This window comes from Myotis nattereri (assembly GCF_964212035.1).
Source record: "Myotis nattereri genome assembly, chromosome: 14".
Classification (NCBI taxonomy): domain Eukaryota; kingdom Metazoa; phylum Chordata; class Mammalia; order Chiroptera; family Vespertilionidae; genus Myotis; species Myotis nattereri.
This window is the reverse complement of record NC_138089.1, coordinates 24,999,747-25,022,875: the sequence shown is the minus strand read 5'-3', so window position 1 is coordinate 25,022,875 and position 23,129 is coordinate 24,999,747. Positions and strand designations below refer to the sequence as shown.

Here is a 23,129-nt window from a genome sequence, read left to right as displayed (position 1 = left end):
GGCCTTTGTAGATTTTCTTCCCCTCCAGTGCATGATCCGGTTTTGGATCACATCCTGCATTCAGTTATAATATCTTTTCAATCTTTTTCAATTTGGAACAGCCTTTCTTTGTCTTTTTATGACATTGGCATTTTACTAGTAAAAGAATATAGTCTTTGTGTTTTGTTTTTCTCCCTCAAATAAGCTGTTCCTCATTTTGACTTTGTCTAATATCTATACTAATAAAAGGGTAATATGCTAATTAGACCAGACATCTTCCGGACATCCATTTGGACAAAGTCACAGCAGCTAAGAAGTGGAGGCGACGCTGCTGTGGGAGTGGGAGTGGAGCCGGTGGCGCTGCCCCTTTCACAGAGGTGGCGCACAAGAGGACACTGCGCGGGCCGGTCCAGTGCCTGGGCCCCTTCTGCAGAGGCAGCAGGAGAGGGGGCTGCACAGTCTGGGTCTCAGTGCTGCCCCTTCCACAGAGGCAGCAACGTGGGCCTGGTCCCAGCGCTGTGCCTCTGCAGAGGCTGGACGGGGTGGGACCTGTTGTGCCTCAACCTCTTACAGCCCCTCCCCCAGCCGGCCTGGCCCCAGATCGCTCCCCACCCACCAGTGGGCAGTGGGAAGGGCCAGTGCTAAGAAGCGAGGGCCCAGGGCCGGCAGCTGCAGCAGCTGGCAGTGGCAGCGGCCGGCAGTGGCAGCAGCAGCGGGATGATGGGGGGCAAAGCCTTCCCATGATTGGCCCAGTCACCTCCCACAAAGGGAGGCCAGACTGTAGCTTAGGCCCACTGTCAGTAGGACATCCCCTGAGGGCTCCCAGACTATGAGAGGGGGCAGGCCGGGCTGAGGGTCCCCCCCCCTCCCCCCATGCACGAATTTTTGTGCACCGAGCCTCTAGTTTTCTTATAATAACATTCAGGTTGTACATTCCTGAATGTTGATGAACTGCTGACTACTCCTTCCTGTATTTGATTGGTTTCAATACTCTATGAACACAATATAAGTAATGTTCTGTCCTTTTCAGAACATCAGTAACAGCTAGAGATATTCAACATCTTTGTGCCCCTCAATGTGATTGCAGGTTTGATCACCTTGTCAATTTCTCCACTGTATAGTCTCCCCCTTGATACTAATAAGAAGACTGTATAATAATATTTTAATACCATAAAAATATTCTATATATCATTAAAATATTACCCAAGTATTTAGCATTCATTGGTAATTTTAACTTCTCTGATAGTTGCAAAATGATCATTTTCTAACGTCAGCACTCCTTTCACATTTGCCAGTTGCCACTTTCCATGATTCTGAAAATAAGAGCCCTCTTGTTTTTTTTTTTTCTTAGCCTGTAATCAGTGTAGATTCACATATTTATAACTTATGGTCACCCTTATATTGGTTTTATGTTTTTCCAGATTTGGCTAGTGGGAGCTTCTTTATTTTATATATATATGCTTATATATTATATATATATATATTAAATCATAATATGCTAATTAGACCAGACATCCTTCCGGACGACCTTCTGGACGAATCCAAGGCTGTGAGGGAAATCCTGGTCTCGGGTGCCAGAGGGAAGCTGGTGTCGGCAGCTGGGGGAAGGAAGGCCTACTCTTGCACAAATTTTGTGCATTGGGCCTCGTGTGTTTGTGTGTGTGTGTGTTTGTGTGTATAGTATCAGCCATTTCCCTGAGGACCTTTACTTCTTATTTTTTTGCAAACCAGGATATGTTGCCTTTGCTTCCAGGTGCTTTGAACATATGGAACTCAGGAATATATTTATACATCAGATTTACCTATATGAAAGAATTCCAGATTTTTTATTTTAATAAATTTTTTTATTCCTCTCTACCCAGCCTTCCCTCTTCCCTCCTCCCTGGCCTGGGCTGAGGCTATATAGTCAGATACTGTGTTGATAAGTTCCTTTTTGTCTCCCTTCATTATAGTTATATTACTTATTTGAAATATAGTGGGATTCATTTATTTTACTTTGTTTACAATTTTTGTTGTTGCTATTTAGTAACCCCCTTTTCAGTACAAGAAATTAATAACTTAAATGTAACTTTTAAAAGATGTATTTTTATAATGGACCTATGTCTGTCATAAAAGTATTATATATAATAGTAGTTTTGTCAGCTTTTGTTTCAAGAGTGTTCCTAGTTGCTCCTTGAAGCATTTTTATGCTGGTAACTTTAAAATTCTTGTCAGATAATTCCAACATCTAAGTCATCTTTAGTGTTGGTATCTGTTGATTGTCTTTATTCATTTAAGTTGTGATTTTCCTGCTTCTTACTATGACAAATGTTTCTGTTTTATCCTGGACACTTTGAGTATAATGTTATGAGATTCTAGAACCTATTTAAATATTCTGCCATATCAGTCAGTCACCCTGTTTTTAGTTAGCACACAGATCCTGGCCTGCTTTTGTGGGCTGTGGTTCTAATGACAATTTAGTTTCCAGAGCTCATGTAGTATTATTCTGGTCTATATCCTGTCATTGCTACCTGGAGGCCACTCTGAAACCTGGTGTTCCATAATGTGGTTCAGTTCTCAGACCTTTTGCCATATTCTAGACTTTTAGTCAGGGCTGTGTCCAGGACTTCCTGTGCAGGTTTAAAGAATGCTTTTCTCCAGGTTTTTCTTGGGGCTTTTCCCACCCTTGTGCCTGTTGGTGGTTCTGGGTTGCATGCTTCACCAAAGAATAGTCTCAGATATATAGAAGATAAAAGAACAATCAGAGACCCCATAGTGGTGTTGTTCCTCAAATTATTAGAACCTTAGTTCATTTTCCTCCTTCCACTTTTCAGAGTTCTCTTACTGTGTTATATTTGGTTATACTTAATGGGGGAGAATATGAGAAATGAGAAGGCAGTGAGTCTAGTTTAAATCCAGTTCTTGTTTATATATTTTAAATTTCTCTTTCAGGTGCAAACACATTGGAGAGTATGTCTGGTGAATTGACTCCTTCCTATAATTTCCCTCTTTATTCCTGTTAACATGCATTGTTCTGAAGTCTCTTGTGCTTCATGTTAATCTAGCTATTTCAAGTTTTTTAAAATCTGTATTTATATGATATATCTCTTTCCATACTTTATTTTGACTTATCGATGCCTTTTATTTAAAACTAGAGGCCAGGTGCACAGAAATTCATGTACTTGGCAGGTGGGGGGTCCCAGCCTGCACCCTCTTGCAGTCCGGGAGCCCTTGGGGGATGTCCAACTGACGGCTTATGCCTGCTCCCCATAAGCCACAGTCTGGCCTCCCTCTGCAGGAGGTGACCAGCAGACCAATCGGGAGATGGTGCCGTCTGGCAAGTGGCTGGCCCCGCCACCCCGATCGCCCCTCTGCCACTGCTGGTCGCTGCTGCCCCCTGATCACTGTCCCCTCCCTCTGCCTGCTGGCATCCACCTTGGCTGGCCTACCGCCGCCCACTCACTGGCTCCGCCCCCTGCTGACCGGTCATTCTGCTGTTTGATCAATTTGCATATTAGGCTTTTATTATATAGGATGGGTTCTCTGTTGAAAGCATATAGTGTGGCCTTTCTTTTTTATCTAATCTTCATTCTCTGTCTCTTATTGGTGCTTTTAGGACATTTACATTTAATGTAATTATGATACAGTTGGTTTTAACCTTATCATATTGCCAGTTATTTTGTTTGTTTTATATACTTTTTGTTTCTTTTGCCCTTTTTTGCTGTCTTTTGGATTGAGTATTTTTATTACATCTTATTTTTACTATTGGCTTATTGTTATTACTTTGTTGTTAATGCTCACCTGAGGATATTTTTTTCATAGATATTTAGAGAGAATGAAAAGGAGGGAGAGGGAAAGATAGAGAGAGGGGAGTAGGGAGAGACCTAATTAACATTGATTATATGTGTTTATTTTAACAGCTGCTGAAATAGTTCAAGAACTTGAAAATATGGAGAAGACTAGGATGCGTCTTGAAGCTAGTAAACTCAATGAAAGAGTATGTTATGGTCTATTTCAGCATCTGGGTAGAAATAAAGGAAAGTTGAATACTCTACTAAAATTAAAGCAAGCCAGAATGTACTAGAACACATTTTTACTTAAAATATTATGATTTACCTGCAGCTCATTTTTTAGCACAAAATTCTGTCATAATTGGCAGTCTTCTAGTACAGAATGCAATCTAGAGTTTATTAATGGTTAATAGTCTTTAGAAAAAGCATATGCCTACATATCAGCCCTTTCTCTGCTCATTGTATTTGATAAGCTATTTAACCTCTGCTTCCCTTACCATCTTCATCTGTAAAATTTTGGGATTGAATTCTATGATCTCTAAGATCCCCTTTTAGCTCTGGCATTCTGCCATTCCATGATGGTCCTGATTGAGAAATTAAGTAATTGTAGGAGTTTATAAAATATCTATTGAGCTTATTGAGGGAATCAAAAACCTAAAATGGTTCACTATTTCCTTCCTCTAGTGTGATGGCCCAAAACTTGAGGAAAGGATGTCAAGGAAGAAAATAGTCATGTGTCCTAGACACTATAAGGCAGTGTTTTGGGCTCTCCCAAGTAGACTTTTTTCCCTAGACCATCAATAATGTGTTTGTAGGGGGGAGTGAGCTTATAATCAGTAGTAGGAAACAATGAGATTTGCATTAACTTTATTACTACCTGAGTGCTAACTGTAAGATGGAGACGGTAGTAAGTCATGTAAGTACACTTGATTTTTTAAGTCTCAGATGTGAAAAAGCGGAACTATAAATGTAACATTTCTTGTATTTTCCCTATATATTACATTATTATAGATTTGGAGAAGTTAGGCTGGAAAACATAGAAGGCAGACAAGAAAATCTGCCTTATGAATGATCTGCTAAATGTCTCCAGTCTTGTAAAGTGTTTTGTAGTTTGTTGTATTAATGAGTGTGAAAAAGTTAACTATTTAAAATAGGAAAGTTAATTGATTGTTGTATTAATACTTTATGTCTTCTAATGGCATTCATGTTGCATTTTCTACTGATGAGAAATAAGTAATGAGTAAAATATATGTTAATTATGATATTCAAGGGAAATATGCAGGAGTTACTTATCCTAGGTCTATTTGAAGCAAAAATGAGCAGTTATTTTACTCTATTTAAACATCCACATTTGAGATTTTAAAGTTTATAGTACTGATTTCTATTTTTGTCATTTAATGAATTTTTAATTAAGATTTTTTTTTTAATTATTTTAGATAATGGTTTTTACGAAGGACCAAACAGAAAAGGAAATAGATGAAATCCACAGTAAATACCGTAAGTTGTAGGAGGTTTTCTTTATTTGCAAAGAATCTGGGTTGCAGTTTTTTATCTTAAAGTTTTAAAATAAATTTTTTTTTAATATATTTTATTGATTTTTTTACAGAGAGGAAGGGAGAGGGATAGAGAGTTAGAAATATTGATGAGAGAGAAACATCGATCAGCTGCCTCCTGCACAGCCCCTACTGGGGATGTGCCCGCAACCAAGGTACATGCCCTTGACCGGAATCGAACCTGGGACCCTTGAGTCCGCAGGCCGACGCTCTATCCACTGAGCCAAACTGGTCAGGGCTAAAATAAATTTTTTACATTAATGTTTGGTATACACTTACTTACCTTGTTAATATTACTTAAGAGACTGAATTTAGTTGTGCTTATTCAGACAGGGACCTTTTTTATAAGTCAGTGCGCTTGCTTTTTGATTTGTGACTAGCATTCTACTTTGAGCTTATCACTAAGCACTTTGCAAATACTAATTAGTTGCTCTCAAAGCATCTTTGTGAGAAGAAAATGGGGTTAAAATGGAAGCATTTCTGACTTTCCTGTCCTCAAGCCACTCAATGACAATACTGTAAAGAATTTCAGCACTAATAGCTTGTACATTTGTGCCAAAGAGAGTTTTAATTTTATTAGGTATTAACTTCCTAACTTTATCACTTCCTTTTTCTTAAATGGCCTTGTATATATCTTTCCTAGGGCTAGCTCATTACTGTTTTGTCAGTTAGGTAGCTGTTATCCTTTGTTTAATTGGTTTGTTTTTAGCTTAAATTTAAATTTAAGTGCTTGGCAAACAGTAAATAGTTAATAAATATTTGTTGAGTGAGTATACCACACATACAATGTTTTGGTTGTGCTAAGAGAATTTTGTCTTCTTTTTTCAGTTCTTTTGTTTTGAAGGGGCAGATTCAGCAGTGGTCTATTTGGGGAGGGAGGATGCAGAAGTACACAGGCACTAGATGTAGATGTGATGGCTTGTGCTGAACAACAAAAGTCATGTCTCTGTTGCTAGAAAGATAAGTATGGTGTGATTTTTTTTTTAAACCAACTTTTGGGAAGCCAAAGTGATTTTTCTTGAGACAGGAGGTAGACAACCAAATGGTCACTGATTTGGCAAAATTAAGGCCTGTAACGATAAGGAAAACAGAAAATTTGCATGAAAAAAAGTAATTTAAATCACTAAAAGAGTGGTATCTAACAAATATGCCTCACTAAGAATGAAGTGGATTAGATGCAGGTAAGACAATATACAAATATCTATTGCCCACTATTAAATATCTAAAAAAAGCTTTACTTTACTAAATAGGTCATGTTAAACTAATTGGTTTAGCCCTAAAATACCTCAAAATATACTTTAAAAAAACACCAAAAAAACCCCCACAAAACTTTCAGGCTCTTCTAAAGCTTAAGTTCTTACTATGTAGTCATACATTTTGATTTAGCTTTCAATATACTGTTGATTTCTTTTAAACATTTTAATTAATGTTTTACATGCATGTCGTGTTTTTTAAAAAAAATTTGATTTTAAAGAGGGAGGAAGGGAGAGGGAGATAGAAGAGAGAGAGAAGAGAAAGGGGAGAGGTGGAGGGAGCACCCTAGGAATCTGCAGAAGGTTCACCTTGTGTATTCGTTCAGCATACAAAGTATACTTTTCTGACTGTTACTGAAGAAGGACCTGGACCCGGTGGGTCTGCCCTGGCATGGTCTAGAAATAGGATTCTTTTGAGGTGTTTCAGGAAAAGAATTTTAGGACAGGCACATAGGAGGAATTTAAGTGGCAAGATTTATTAGAGTGAGCGAGGTCGTACACCCTTGGAGAAGCAGAGAGTCGGTTGGCTATAGTAGTGGCCTTGTGGACAGAGGCAAAAGGAGAGTCCTCTGCCACTGCTTGCTGCTCCCCTGGTGGCAAGTCTGGTGGGGATCCTTAGAGTTTAGGAGGAAAGAAGGCAAAAAGTACATGCCTGAAAGAAGGGCATGGGCATGCTCCAAGGAGGGCGCTGGGTTTTTGTCTAGCTTCTATATATTTCCTTGAGTTCAGAAAAGAGCAGGCTTTCTTTTTAACTATTCAGTCTTCAGTCTCTCTCCTGACTTTTTCCCAGGCAGTGCCAATGCCCTCCCCTGTCCAATCTCATTCTGGATCCTCTGGGGTTTTGTGGCCTTATCCTATTAGATCTTTCCCCCAGACTTCCTCAGGCTAGTCCCCCCCCAGCCCCTTTATGGTTGCCATTTTGGCTTCTAATGCTCATGCACTCAGTGAAAGGATTCCCCTCATCCCCTTCTTTTTACCTCCCTGCTCATTCAGGTGAAATGGTGCAGGTTGCGCCTGGGGTGACTGAAAAGTATCTGCCTAGAGTGACTGAAACTATCCTTTTCTAGTTAATCCGGCTTAATCAGATGTCTGGTTCCGTTTGCACCCTTCCTGTTTGTTAATGTCTAGCAAACTGCCGACTATAACGTGACCACAATAGAATTAAATTGGAAATCAGTAACAGAGTCTTCTGGAAAACTGCCAAATATTTGGAAACTAAGCAACACACTTCCAAATAACTCATGGATCAAAGGAAAATTAAAACCAAGAAATTTCAAAATTATTAACTCATTTAGAAATAACAAATCCATTACATATTAACATAATCTGATAGAAAATAATGTTCCCAAAACAAAAAAAAATCAAAATAAATGGAATTTTCTACTAGCCCAGATAGTATAACAGAGACTATATTTACTTTCCTTCATTAATAAACTAGAAAACCTGATTAAATGTATGAAGCAATGGTTTTTTAGATAGATAGTGGGGGAAAAGTAGCACAGGATTGTGATTCCTGAAGGAAAGAAAACAAAGTGGTGAGCTCTCCAGTTCCAGAGCTTACTGCCTAGAGGCAGTTTTCAGGCATTGGGTAGGAGAACCCCAAAATAATCTGGTGGGTCACTGAGTAGGTAAACCAGAAATGAAAGTTGTGGGAGGCCAAGGTGCTAGAATTTGTGGGACAGCTTACCAGAGAGGAGAGAACCTCAGATAGAGGAGAGCTCTATATGATACATAGAAGATCCTGTTAAGCTTTTGGCTGCCTAGCAATTTGCACATGAATGAGAGGAAAGTGCCTGAGACTAGGGAAAGGCTACTTGAAAGGATTAGCTCCAGAACAATTTCTGGAGCTCACAAAGGGCCTGAAACAATTTGAATCCATCACAAGCCCTAGTACAAAAAAACAACAACCTCAAAATATATGGGGACCTCAGACAGAATCCTCAGAAAGTTTTTATTACTTTAGTAGCTGGGCTAATCTAATCTACCTTAGGGCCAGATAATAAATATTTTAGGCTTTGCAGGCTATATATGGTCAAATGTTCTATTTGTTAACACATCTTTATAAAAATATAAAAGGCATTCTTAGCTAGAGAGCCATACAAAAATATGCCATAGGTTGGATTTGGCCTCTGGGCTGTTATTCATTGACTTCTTTACACTAATGGTTGTACTAATTTTCTCTAATGAAAAGATTTTTTTTTAAAATAGACTTTACGTTTTAGAGTAAAACGTAATATTGAGGGGAAAATGCAGCGAGTTCCTATATCTCCCTAATGTACACATGCACCATCTCTCCTGCCATCAACATCTCTCACCAGAGTGGTATACTGACATGTCATTATCACAAGGTGCATAGTTTACATTAGGGTTCACTCTTGGTGGTATATATTCTATGGGTTTTAACAAATATATAATGACATATACCTACCATTATCTTATCATACAGAATACTCACTGTGCTTTATTTATTGATCCCTCCTTTCTTCCTAGGCCCTGACAACCACTTATCTTTTCACTGTCTTATACTTTTTTCTTTTCCAGAATGTCATGTAATTGGAATTATACAGTATACTAGAGTCCCAGTGCACGAAATTCGTGCACGGGGAGGTGGGGGGGGGGGTAGTCATCCCTTAGCCCGGCCTGCAACGACGCTTGCATCCCTCGCCCCAGCCTCCAGCCTGAGGCCCCTCCCTTCCCTCCGCGCGGCTGGGGCGCGGACGCTGGGCTTTCGTTGCCAGGATGACACTGCCAGCGTCCTGCCCTGGTCACTATGGGCGCTGCCATCTTTGTCGTGGAGTGATGGTTAATTTACATATTACTCTTTTATTAGATAGGATGATAGCCTTTTCAGGTTGTCTTCTTTCTCAGTAATGTGCATTTCAGGTTCCTCTGTGTTTTTTCTTGACTTGATAGTTTATTTCTTTTTAGCCTTGAACAATATTCCATTTTCTGGATGCACTATAGTTTATTTATCAATTTACCTATTGCTTCTTTTGGCAATTATTTAAAAGGTTCCTTTATGTTCTTGTGCAGCTTTTTGTGTCAACATAAGTTTCAACATATTTGGATAAATACTAGTGCATGTGAGTGCTAGATCATAAGGTATCTTTAGTTTTGTAAGAAACTATCTTTTTAAATCTCTGTACCGTTTTGCATTCCCATCAGCAAAGAATAAGAGTTACTGTTGCTTCTTATCCTCACCTGCATATGTGTTGTTAGTGATTTGGATTTTTGCCATTCTAATAGTTGCTGTTGTTTTTTTTTGATGTACAATTATCTAATGACATATAATGTTGAGCATTTTTTCATATGGTTATTTGCCATCTGTATATCTTTTTCCAGCAAGTGTATGTTCAGATCTTCAGCCCATTTTTTAAATTGGGTCATTCATTTTCTTCTTGATTTTTGGAAGTTCTTTGTATATTTTGGATAACAGTCCTTTATCAGATATGTCTTTTGCAAGTATTTTCTCCTGGTCTGTGGGTTGTCTTCTCATTATCTTCATAATCTGCCCTATTAAAAATTGAAAGCAAGCCTTGGAATGATTCAGTCGATTCTAAGTAGCTTGATATTCTTCAGAACAAAATATAATACAGTTTAAGGATAGGACAAAATCTAGCAACCAAGAGAATAAAATTATTAGTATTTAGTATACTATTGAAATTACCAGGAATTCAAAGAAGCAGAAAAATAAGATTCATAGAAAGGAGAAATTTTAATTAATAGAACCAAACCCAGGAATGACAGATGATGAAACTAGTAGACAGAATGGTTAAAACAGCATTTATAAATATGTTCCATATATCAAGAAGGAAGAATTAAGTAGGGTCCTGCTGAGGTGAGAAATGATGATATAAGAAAAACTCAAATGGAATTCATTTTATGATAAACATACCTGAATTGAAATATATACTGGGTGAAGTAAAAACAGATTAAGATCTATATAAAACTGAATGAAAATACTTTGTATCAATGTGGAATGCAGCTAAAGCAGTGCTTAGAGGGAAATGTATAACATTAAATACTTGTATTAGAAAAGAAAAGAGGTTTTAAATTAGTTATCTATGATTTCACCTTAAGAAACTAGGAAAAGAAGAGCAGATTCCACCCAAAGTAAACAGAGGGCTGGTAATATTAAAGGAAAGATCAGAAACCAATGAAAGTGAAGACAGAAAAATGATTGAGAAAGTCCGTGAAACTAAAAGCTGGTTCTTTTTAAAGCTAAATAAAATTAAAAAACCTCTGGCAAGCCTATTCAGGACAAAAACAGAAAATAGAAATTACCAATACCATATAATAAAGAGGTAATATGCAAATTGACCATCACACCCTTACACAAGATGGGCGCCTCAAGATGGCCTGCAGGGGAGGACAGTTGGGGGCAACCAGGCCTGCAGGGGAGGACAGTTGGGGACAACCAGGCCTGCAGGGGAGGACAGTTGGGGGCAACCAGGCCTGCAGGGGAGGACAGTTGGGGGCAACCAGGCCTGCAGGGGAGGGCAGTTGGGGGCAACCAGGCCTGCAGAGGAGGGCAGTTGGGGGCAACCAGGCCTGCAGGGGAGGACAGTTGGGGGCAACCAGGCCAGCAGGGGAGGGCAGTTGGGGGCAACCAGGCCAGCAGGGGAGGGCAGTTGGGTGCAATTGGGCTGACGGGAGGGCAGTTGGGGGCGATTGGGCCAGCAGGGGAGGGCAGTTGGGAGCAATTAGACTGGCAAGGGGCGATCGGGCTGGCAGGGGAGGACAGTTGGGGGCGATCGGGCAGGCAGGGGAGCAGTTAGGCGTCAATTAGGCTGGCTGGGGAGTGGTAAGCAGTGGTTCTCAACCTCTGGCCTTTTAAATACAGATCCTCATGTTGTGACCCAACCATAAAACTATTTTTGTTGCTACTTCATAACTGTAATGTTGCTACTGTTATAAATCGTAAAGTAAATATCTGATATGCAGGATGATCTTAGGTGACCCCTGTGAAAGGGTCGTTTGACCACCAAAGGGGTCACGACCCACAGGTTGAGAACCGCTGGGGTAGGGGGTGATCAGGCTGGCAGGCAGAAGTGGTTAGGGGCAATCAGGCAGATAGGCAGGCAAGTGGTTGGGAGCCAGCAGTTCTGGATTGTGAGAGAGATGTCCGACTGCCGGTTTAGGCCTGATCACGGAGGATATTTTCTCCACTAATTTTTTTAGAGAGTGTGGAAGGGAGGATGGGGAAGAGATGGGGAGAGGGAGAGAGAGAAACATCGATTGGTTGCCTCCTACACCGGAATTGAACCCTTGACCCTTTAATACATGGGCTGATGCTCTACCACTGAACCACACAGGCCAGGACTATATAAAGAACTCTTACAGCCCCATCTGGTTTGGATCAGTGGATAGAGCGTTGGCTTGCAGACTGAAGGATCCTGGGTTTGATTCTGGTCAGGGGCACATGCCTGGGTTGTGGGCTCTGTCCCCACTGGGGGGCATGTAGAAGGCAGCCGATCAATGATTCTCTCTCATCATTGATGTTTCTCTCTCTCTCCCTCTCCCTTCCTTTCTGAAATCAATAAAAATATATTTTTAAAAAAGGACTCTTACAATTTAATAATAAGGCATATGCCATATTTTTAAAAAGGGCAAAGATTTAAACATATTCTTCAGCAAAGGAGATATTCAGACACCAAATAACCACATAAAACGATATGGTTAGTTTTACTGGTCATTACTTTTTTGGAAAATACAAATTAAAATGACAATGAAATATGCTATAATACTACACAGTTATTTTAACCCTACCAGCCCGCTGTACCGATTTTTCGGTAATTTCCAAATCTGCCGCTATACTGCTGTACCTAATTTTCGGTACTTTGCCTAGTACGTGAAAAAAATGTGTCGCAAACTAAAAATAACCAACCAATCATGGTCAGACCTCATGGTTAGCCATTGCAAATGTCTGCCCCCATGTGTTTGAAGTGACTTTGTGTGGTTTGACGTGAAAAAATTCTGAAAATTCACAATGAACCAAGCACTTCAACAGGAAAGCGAAGTAGGTCTAGGCTTATCACAGTCCAACAGGTGATCCATACTTTGGTTGATTCAGACTTTGAGGAGTCAGAATTTCATCAAGAATACGATTCCAGTTCAAGTGACACAGACAGTGAGAGCTCGAGTGATGAGGAGAATCTTGAACCTTATAGATCTAGAGGTAGATCGATAGTAAGAGAAGGGGGGGGGGTGTCCCTCAAACAGCTGATGGGGGAGATCTAGGTGGTGATGAAGGTTGGACAAGGAATTTTGTATTACCAAATACAGATCTGAATTTCACTGAGGATGGGAAAGGCCCAGTGAACATTCCTGGATCTATCACAAAGGAGAGTGAACCGATTGACTTTTTATCCTTGTTTTTGGATGATACTTTCTGGCAAAATTTGACAGAGAAAACCAACCTCCGGGCCTACCAATTGCATATAGTAAAGCCCAACTCCTACAATGCCCAAAATTCCAAGGATGCCACAGTGGAAGAAATGAAGGCTTTTCTTGGACTGAGGATCTATATGGAACACTTATGTATAAAGCCCAGCTATCAGGATTATTGGACAAATGAAGGCTCTGACTTTGTTGGATTTACTCCCGGATTTCGAAATGTTATGACTCGAGACAGATTCTTGGCTCTTTGGAGTTTTTTTATGCATAATTGATGAGGAAGACACAGATATTGATAAGACAGATAGAATATATAAAGTTAGGCCTTTCTTGGAAAGTCTGCTCCCCAAGTTTCTCCACTTCTATCTGCCAAAGCAACATTTGAGCCTAGATGAGCGATGATCCCGACAAAAAACCACTTGGCCATCAAGCAGTATATTAAGGATAAGCCTACAAAGTGGGGCATCAAGTCTTTCCTTCTCTCCTTGGCTGTTAATGAGATTACTTTAGCAAGTTTCTTGTGTAACTTAAGTTCTTAAACCCACAATCCACAGGTACACAATGGAGTGGCCTTACTAGGAAAACGGCCTACACCTGTTCTAAATAAATTCCAGAGACCCCATGGTGCTGCTGCCCTAACAGAAACTACTATGGTGTGAGCCCATTTATATTTTTGATTCTAGGGAGGTGAAGCAGTACAAAATAATTATCCTTAAATGCATAGAGTTAAATAGGACTTGAAAGATCACTTAGCTTGTAATCTTAGGATCTCACTTGTTTCTAAAAAGCTAACTTTCCAGTAATCTTATGGACAACTTTTATTTCTTTTGCTGAAATTTTAACCAGTATCTTAAAACTTACCCGACACTTTATAACCCAGCACCTTGGTTTAGTGGGAGTTTTCATACAGATACCATGCACATAAATGTATTAAAATTAGGAGCAGTCTCTTCCTAGTGGCTAAAGACCAGTACACTTATTGATCAGGAATCCTATGTAATAAAGAGGGAATATGCAAATTGACCCTCACTCCATCACATCACAAGATGGGTGCACCACCGCGGAGGCAGGGTTCCCATAACACAAGATGGCTGCGCCCACAGCAGAGGTGGGGGATCCTGTAACGAGTGATCAGCAGGGACCTGAGGTTGCGTGGCACCAGGGCGGGGGACCTGAGGCTGCACCCCCCACTTGGTGGGGCTTGATGGGGAACCTCAGGCCGCACCCCCACCCTGGGTCGGGGGACCTGAGGCCACAACCCCTGTCCCAGCACCGGGCTGGGGGAACTGACGCCACACCCCCAGCCCAGCGAGGCTTGATGGGGGCCCTCAGGCCACGCCCCCCAGCCTGCGGGGCTTGAAGGGGGACCTCAGGACATGCCCTGCACCCAGCACTGGGCTGGGGGTCCTGAGGCTGTGCCCCCTTACCCAGCAGGGCTTGAGGGGGGCCCTGAGGTTGTGCCCCCTGCCCAGTGCTGGGCTGGGGGACTTGAGGCTGTGCCCCCCCCCGCCCAGCTGGGCTTGTTGGGGGTGGGGCTGGCTGGGTCTGGATCTCACCTAATGGGGGTGGGGCTGGCCAGGTCTGGGTCTTGCGTGATTTCAAGGTGCATGCGAATGGGCAGGGACTTGACTTTGGGTTCCACGGCATGCCCCAGACTCTGACAGGAGGAAGATTTTCATATACATTTTACTAATTTTCTTTCATCTGACACTTCTATTATAGAGAAAGGGCAAATAGCAATATTAAAATATTTCCTCTAATTAATTCCCTTTTAATGTGCATGAATTTTGTGCACTGGGCCACTAGTATTAAAATAAATGTGCAAATGGAGTAAACCTGGCTCCTTCAACAGTGTGGGAGGAAAGTCATTTGAGCCTTCCTCAGCCAGGATTTTGCTTATGTAGACAAGAATTTTCCAATGTCATCATTTACCTACATTTACAGAGCTGTAGCATAGCTCAAGGCAGTGAACGGCTGGAATCTGGGAAGGGTAGCCCTAGAAAATGCATAGTTTCCCCCACACCCAGGTATTCTTAGTATTGTGCTTTAGGGAAAATATAGGTTACTGTATGAAACACTTTCAAAACTTTGTTTTAAAAGAATCATTTGCAGTATGATTATTTCTAAAATGTATTTTTTCAGGATTTATGACATTTTGAATCATGGCTTTAGTGTTTACAGATGCTAGATAAGTAAAGTGCAACCTCAGCTATTTGAGCCACGGTTCAGGTCACAAATAGACGTCCTCAAGTCATGCTCTAACAATGACTGGCTACTCTTTATTGAGTAAATTAATGCATATTACTAATGGTGACCTAGAGGTCAGACTTAAATTATTTTCAGAGGTGTTAAGGTAGATTGATGGAGGAAATGGCTTAGATTGCTAAAGGGTTTCTGATAGGAAATAGCAAGTAGTGTAAAGGGAAAAAGAAGGGACTTGAAATGGATATTTTTTGTTTTTATAACCCAACTTTCCTAGAGGCTTCTGGTTTTATATTTAATTAATATTCATCTTAGTATTCTTTTGTGTCTTTGAAATTAGAATGGTGTCTTAGAAATTAGAAGGTGTCTTTTGGATATATTTAAGGTAGCATGTCTTGGCCGGTGTGTGTCAGTGTTAGAGCATCAGCCCATGGACCTAAGGGTCATGGATTTAATTCTTGGTCAAGGGCATGTACCTGGGTTGCAGGTTTGATCACTGACCGGTCAGGGTTAGTGTGGGACGCAACCAATCAATGTTTCTACTCCCCGCTTCCTTCCTCCAATGCACTCTTTAAAAATCAAAGGGGAAAGTATCCTCCAGTGAGGATGAACAGCAACAGAAAAGAAAGCAGTATCTTTCATGTTCTGTCAGAACCCTTTCTGGAGTATGGGGTTTGGGAAGAAACCTACAGTAACGAACTAGGACCACCATGTTTCCATGTTTGTTGCTGAGGAGGGGAGGAAATAGATAGGAAAGGCTTCCACAATCTCCCAGCACCTTGTATCCTTGTGCTTGCCAGCTTTTTCACTTATTGCAAGTGATTCCCAAGGGTGCCGTTCTTGAGCGAGCATGTACACTTCTTGATGGTTATAGATGTATAACTTTTATAGTCTTAGCTTTACTGAGAAAATCTTTTTTAATTTCAGGTAAAAAACATCAGAATGAATTTCAGCTTCTGGTGGATCAGGCCAAAAAAGGATACAAGAAAACTGTTGAAATGTCAAAAAAGGATACAAGAAAACCGTTGAAAGGTCAAAAGGAAGATGAATCTACAAAAATGCTGTTCCCTGTATGCCTGGGTAAAAGACTTTAATTAAAAACAGAAATTATGTTGAGTTTCACTATTCATTTTAATATAAAAAGAAAATTAAAACAAAGAAATTTACTTTGTACTTTATAGATATTTGAAATGGGAAAAGGTATTTTTAGACTTAAAGCAGTTGTTGAATATCAACTAGGTTTATAACTCTGGGAAAAATGACTGGGAGGATGTCCTGAGATACAGTTTCTAAAAGCTTCCTTTGCCCTGGCTGGTGTTCTCAGTGGTTAGAGCATTGGCCTGTCCACTGACGGGTCTTGGGTTTGATTCCGGGTCAAGGGCACATACCTGGGTTGCAGATTCGATCCCTATCTCCAGTCCTGGTGAGTCGGGGGAGGCAACCAAGTAATGTGTCTCTCTCAAATCGATGTTTTTCTCTTTCTCCTCCACCCTCCCTCCCTCCACTCTCTAAATATGGTTATTGGCCTTTTGTCTGTTAAAGTTCTTTGCCCATTTTTTTAATTGGGTTCTTTGGTGTGGGTTTTTTTTCTCGTTCTTGAGTTTTAGGAGTTCTTTATACTGGATATTAATGCTTTATTATATATGTGACTTGCAAAAGCATTTCATGGTAGTCTTTTTTTAAAATATATTTTTATTGATATCAGAGAGGAAGAGAGAGGGAGAGAGAGATAGAAACATCAGTGATGAGAGAGAATCATTGATTGGCTGCCTCCTGCACACCCACTTCTGGGGATCGAGCCCACAACCCAGGCATGTGCCCTTGACCGGAATCAAACCCAGGACCCTTGAGTCCACAGGCCAATGCTCTATCCACTGAGCCAAACCAGCTAGGGCGCATGGTAGTCTTTTTGCTTTCTTAATAGTATCTTTTGATGCATTTAGGTACTTGATTTTGAAGAAGTTCAATTTATCAAATTTTTTTGCTGCCTATACTTTTGGTGTTCTATCCATGAAGCTGTTGTCAAATCCGTGTCATGAAGATTTTCCTTTATGTTTTTTCCTAAGAGTTTTATAGTTTTAGCTTTTACATTTAGGTTTTGATCCATTTTGAGTTAATTTCTAAGTATGGTGTAAGGTAAGGGTTCAACTCATTCTTTCAGATGTAGATAATTCAGTTTTCTGAGCACCATTTGTTAAAACGACTGTCCAAAAGACTGTCCTTTTCCCATTGAATACTCTTGACATCCCTGTTGAAAATCAGTTGATCATATACGTGAGGGTTTATTTCTGTAATCTCTATTCTATTGGTCTATATGTCTATCATTATGCCAGTAGTATACTTTTCAATTATTGTAGCTTTGTAACAAATTTTGAAATTGATACGAGTCCTACAGCTTTCTTCTTCCTTTTCAAGGTTATTCTGAGTCCCTTGAGATTCCATGTGAATTTTAGGATGGATTTTTCTGTTTGTAAAAAGTGCTATAGGGTTTGCATTGAATCTAGGGATTGCTTTAGTTAGTTTTGACATCTTAACAATGCTGTCTTTCAATCATGAATGCAGGATAATCTTTCATTTACGTATCTCTTCTTAATTTCTTTCAACAATGTTTTGTGTTTTCAGTATGCAAGTCTTTTACCTTCTTAGTTAGATTTATTTGTAAGTGTTTTATTTGTCCTAAATTCTGGTGTCATTTATAGGTTGCTGCCTGAGTATATACCTCATGGTCTTTGTGAACAACTTGGATTTGTTCATGTGGTTGTTAAAGGATAGTCTTAGAAAGTACTTGAGCTCCTGAGAAAACCTGGCTTATTATCTCAGAATTGGAGAACAGTTGTTATTGGTTGCATCTCTTGAAAATGATTGATTGCTTATACTCAGGGGTTATGTATTATACAGGGTGGGGCAAAAGTAGGTTTACAGTAAGTATGCAAAAATTTATTCTTGTATTATTTCTTCACTATGTTATTCTTCATACGAACAACTGTAAACCTACTTTGCCCTACCCGTATGTGTATCGCACATAAATACTGCTCTCTCTCGGGTTCACAGATGAGTGCTACTGGTAGGTTGCTATGCATGAATGCGCAGGTCTGAGCGAGGTGGGGAGTGAGAGAGAGGAAGACAGAATCACAGACTGACTGAAAGGCTGCGCTTTGTATGGCATCACACAACTGCATGTACTGTGTAATTTTCGCTCTTTAGAATAAACTTGCTCATTGCCGCGCCAGTATAAGTTTAAAAAGATGTGTGTTCTGTCAAGTAAAACCTTCATTTATTGTGTTGCGTGTCTTTGGGGAAGTTGGATGTCAGAGCCTCATATTTTGGGGCTCTAATTTGAAGTCCTCTTTGGACATCTATGGACAGATATGAAGGATAACTGACTTTCAAAGCCCACAAATTGTTGTATGATGTTTGTCCTCAAGAGGGAATTTATCTAATATTATTAAATAGGGGAAGAAGTAAGAGGAGATTGTAACACAGGTGCAAAAATAAAAGAATTTTAAGTTGAATAGGATTCTGTTCCCTGGTTTGCCAATGTGATTGCATTCTCCTGGCCAGTTGAGTGACAGGATTGCCTGGGTTACTGGGTGATTGATTCCTCTTAACATGATCTTGGGTATCTCTTTACAAGGGGTTGTCCTCATTAGCTTCTTGTTTCCTTTTCCCAGGTAAACATTAGAGGGTAATGATTAGACTTATTGAAGGTCAGGCAACATCAGGAGCTTAGTTTTAGAAACTTTACTCTTGTGACATATGATGTTCTCTAGTATAACAAAAACTTATATAGTTATTTATGGAAAAATCCTGACTGTATGGACTTTGAAAGGTTGTGAGGGTTTTTTGGGAAGAATTTGTCTTATTCTTTTTCCATAATTTTTCTCCTTTTAATAAAACCTTGGCAGTTCTTTTTGTGTCCTTTGTGAAAGGCCACTTGCCCCTAAAGCACCCTGGAGGAGTGATGTGCGAACACTCTGCTCTCTGTGACACTCATGAGAGGGGGCACTATACTGCTAGCATGCACAGCTTGCACTTAAAGTGTAGTACTGCCTCGGGTCCTGAATCTAAAAGGGCACAATTGAAATCCCAGCAGAGTTCTGAAACAGGCTGTGAGGGAGAGTCCTGAGCACTGGAGAATTCTTCACTGGTATTATTTTCTGCACTCACATTTGTAGATATTTGGTTACTTGTGTACCTTCTTGTGACATTTTTGCAAACCTTTGTCTCTATCTGCAATGAGAGACCTCAGAAGTTGAGATTATGACAACGGGTGCAGAGAAATGAGACAAAATATTTTTGTTTGATCCAAAGGTATTGGATCAAACAAAAATATTGGATATGTCTGATTAGTTGTTCTTTTCCATGGTGAATATTAGATTCATTGTAACAGATTTAGTTAAATGTCCAGATAGATTCCCTATCCCATAGTAGTCAGTGACAAATATTGTGATTGTTTTATTACTTGAATCTTTAATCCTTTTTTGTTATGCTTCTTAAGTTTATCAGTGTTTTCTGGTCTGTAAATATGCTGGAATTCTTTAGTAATACTGTAAATAGAAGCTGCATTAGAATACAAGGTTCTCCCCACTCCTGGTTCAAATTTTGTTTTTAAATTAATTAATTTGGTAATACATGGTGTGGACAATATAATTAGATGGCTCCATTGTAGTGTAGATTCTGATTCTCTGGCTGTCACTAGAGTTTTGGAATCAATGTTAAATAATCTTTTATTTTACTGAGTACAAATAACAATATTAAGTTTGTGGAAATAATAACTATGCAGAGGTTGCAGATTTTAAGGTACTCTTAACTGTTTCCTTTTTTTCATTTTAGAACAGGAAGATAATAAAATGAAATTACCAGATATACCCTCAGTAATAAACCACTTCCCTCAGCCAAAGCTGGACTCCCCAGGGATATGCGAGCCCGATGGACCTGATGATTCTTCCAGCTGTACTGATATTCAAGAAGATGCTCTTTCTTCATCCGAATCAGATTCATTCAATAGGTAAGAAACTCATAATCGTTATTTTAAATGTCTTATTTCCTGTGCATGCTAAGATAGCACACATAATTAGAAAATAACTCTGAGGCATAATGCAGTTCCTCAGTCACCTTTACTGCATGGTAACTTTCACAGTGACAGTGGGTCGTGCGTGGGAGAGTGTGTGCAGCAACCCTAGGGAGGCTTTGTTTTCTACTTTGTAGCCTTTATAAGCCTATTTTTCCTGGAGTTGGATAAGAGAGTATGATAGGCAATGAAATTTTTGTCAAGACAATGAGTGAAGGAGGTAGAGATAACTACACTAGAAAATAGTGATGACCAGAAAGACAGTGCACAGAGAGTGAAACAAAAAAAGAATTTGTTCCCAAGAGGACAAATTGAGCAAGTAGAATCAATGGGGAAACTTTAAAAATGAGAGATTTGGAGGTAAGTCATTTTCCAAATGATTTCTTAAATGCTATTTTAGCCCTAGCTGGTTTTGCTCACTGGATAGAGCATCGCCCTGAGGACCAAAGGGTCCCAGGTTCGATTCTGGCAAAGGGCATGTAACTTGGTTGCAGGCTCTTCCCTGGCCTGTGCCCTGGTTGGAGGGTGTGCAGGAGGCAACCAATCGATGTGTTTCTCTCACATTGATGTGTCTCTGTCTTTCCCTCTCTCTTCCACTCTCTTTAAAAATCAATGGGAAAATATCCTCAGGTGAGGATAAAAAAAAAAGCTATTTTAAAAAGATGAATTTGTTGTTCCACTTATTTATGCATTTAGTGGTTGAATTTTTTTTTTTTATTGTTGAAAATGTTACATATGTCCCCTTTTTTTCTCCTATTGACCCCTTACAGCCCACCTCCACCCCTGCCCCTGGCTTTCACCACCCTATTGTCTGTGTCCATGGGTTATGCATGTAAAAGATGAATTTTTGAAGGACAGAGGTTAATGTGTGTGTGTACACAACATTTTATGTTCTGGCATTTCACTTTGTATGATAAATACTATTTATGTTTCTACCTCACTTTATATATACTCCCCCCCCCCCCCCCATGGATGCAATGTTCTGTTGTGTTTCTGTACCGTAATTGACCAAACTCTTCAAATGTAGTTGGATATCTACATTTCCCCCAATGTTCTACTTATATACCCACTGCTGTGGTAAAGCTCTCCCTAGGTAATTTTTTATATTTGTTTAATATTTAAAAATTGTTAACAGTGCTCTAGAAAAGCAGTTTTCAACCTTTTCCATCTCATGTCACATATGAGATGTGATGTGTTTTATAATCAATAAGACTGGTATAACCTCAGCTACAGTCCATGTGTCAAGTAGTTGCTCTCAGCGGGTTGTTGTGATGTACTTGCCTGTGTGTGTGCATCATGGCTCTCATTTCATTTGAGTTACATGTATTGTTAGCATTACATTAATTTTTCATTTAAAATGTCTTCAACAAAATAATGAAACAAAAAAGTTACAGTGTATGGAAGTTACAGACAGTGCAGCAGGGCATAAATTTACTGTTAGCAAGGTAGTATTCATCATTGGATGAATGACCACAATTCCATAGTTTCTTAGAAAACAATCAAGGAATTTCTAAGAAAGAAAGATACTCATGAGTAGATTTTTGAAATGCAGCATCTGAATATTAAGTCCCTGATTCACTTCGAACATAATTTTATCCCCTAGTTAAAAGTTCCTGAAGTAGGTTATAATACTGGTTGGTGCCAACCCAGCAGAAGTCTGTCGCAAAGTATAGTCATGTTAGTGCCAGTGTTATTTAGTGATTCTAAAATCTAGTCAAAAGAAGTACCCACTTGATTACAGTAATTAACATAGAAATCAGAAAGAGAATTCAAAGTGAAAAGGGACTCATCAGAACCAAATGCTGTTAGTCAAATCAGCCTATCAGAGATAAGTTATCTTTATCTGGTCCATCTTATTAATAATATTTAGGCATGCAACGGCAGGGAGATGGGCACTACATTTAGTGGTTTTGTTGAGATCTTTTCCAACTCTAAAATTGGTTAAGAGTATAACATGTGTATGAGTATGTACTCTCTACCATACTCACATAGTATATACCACACACACACACATATATATATATATATATATATATATATATAGAGAGAGAGAGAGAGAGAGAGAGAGAGAGAGAGAGAAAATCTGGGGAATGATGAGTCATTTTTTGTAGAATTGACATTAAATTTTTAAAAAATATTAGAGAGGCATTGTCCATAATCAAAGGAATTTGTTTATACTAGGAGATTTTCTAAAAGAAAGATTTATACTTATGATTTATTGACCAAAAAGGTGTTAGCCAGAAGTGTACATGGTGTGGTGAATATGGGTCTCATTTATTTCAGTCAATTAGTTTAGGATCAACACAGTTATCTCTGCTGTGGTGTGTTAGAGAACATGGCCTCATGAAGTGAAATCACAAAGAATAGATAATTCCACTGCTTGGTAACCATGACCCTTCTTGCAGATGCCACGTGTTGGTCATAAAAGAACCTGAGCCAGGTAAGGTGTGAATGAATGCATTTTGACTTTTCACAATTCCTGGCATAAACAATCACCTCTTCTCTGATGCTAAGTTAGTAGCAGTAACTTTGTGTAGGAAGTCCAACATGGGGGCAGGCACAGAACACCAGACACTTTGACAGAAAGGCGAATTAACCATTGGTCATGTGTTTGATATATTTTGGTACAATCTTTTCTTCACTTTTAGTATTTTTGGAAGCACTCTCTGTCCAGAATTCTTAAGAGCAAGAGAGCAAAAAACAGAAACATGTAAAGAAATCTTATTACTATATGTTGGAAAATTTAAGTAGTTAAATTTTAGCCTTTCCTAAGTTGTGAGCAAATTGAAGAATGATGGGCAAATCTTAAGAGAAAGAGTGCCATTGTTACATTCATCTAAGGCAGCAGTTCTCAACCTGTGGGTCGCGACCCCTTTGGGGGTCGAATGACCCTTTCACAGGGATC

At 39.6% G+C, this 23,129-nt stretch overlaps 1 protein-coding gene across 1 annotated transcript in view; it reads left to right on the top strand.

The window, feature by feature from the left end:
- The window catches only part of RAD18 (RAD18 E3 ubiquitin protein ligase), a 75,056-nt gene that overhangs the window by 29,657 nt on the left and 22,270 nt on the right, over positions 1–23,129 (top strand). The window contains exons 8-11 of the mRNA XM_081106379.1: positions 3,879–3,955; positions 5,186–5,246; positions 16,081–16,233; positions 19,987–20,161. Of these exons, the coding sequence (XP_080962505.1) occupies positions 3,879–3,955; positions 5,186–5,246; positions 16,081–16,233; positions 19,987–20,161 (466 nt within the window). The remainder of the gene's footprint in view (positions 1–3,878; positions 3,956–5,185; positions 5,247–16,080; positions 16,234–19,986; positions 20,162–23,129) is intronic.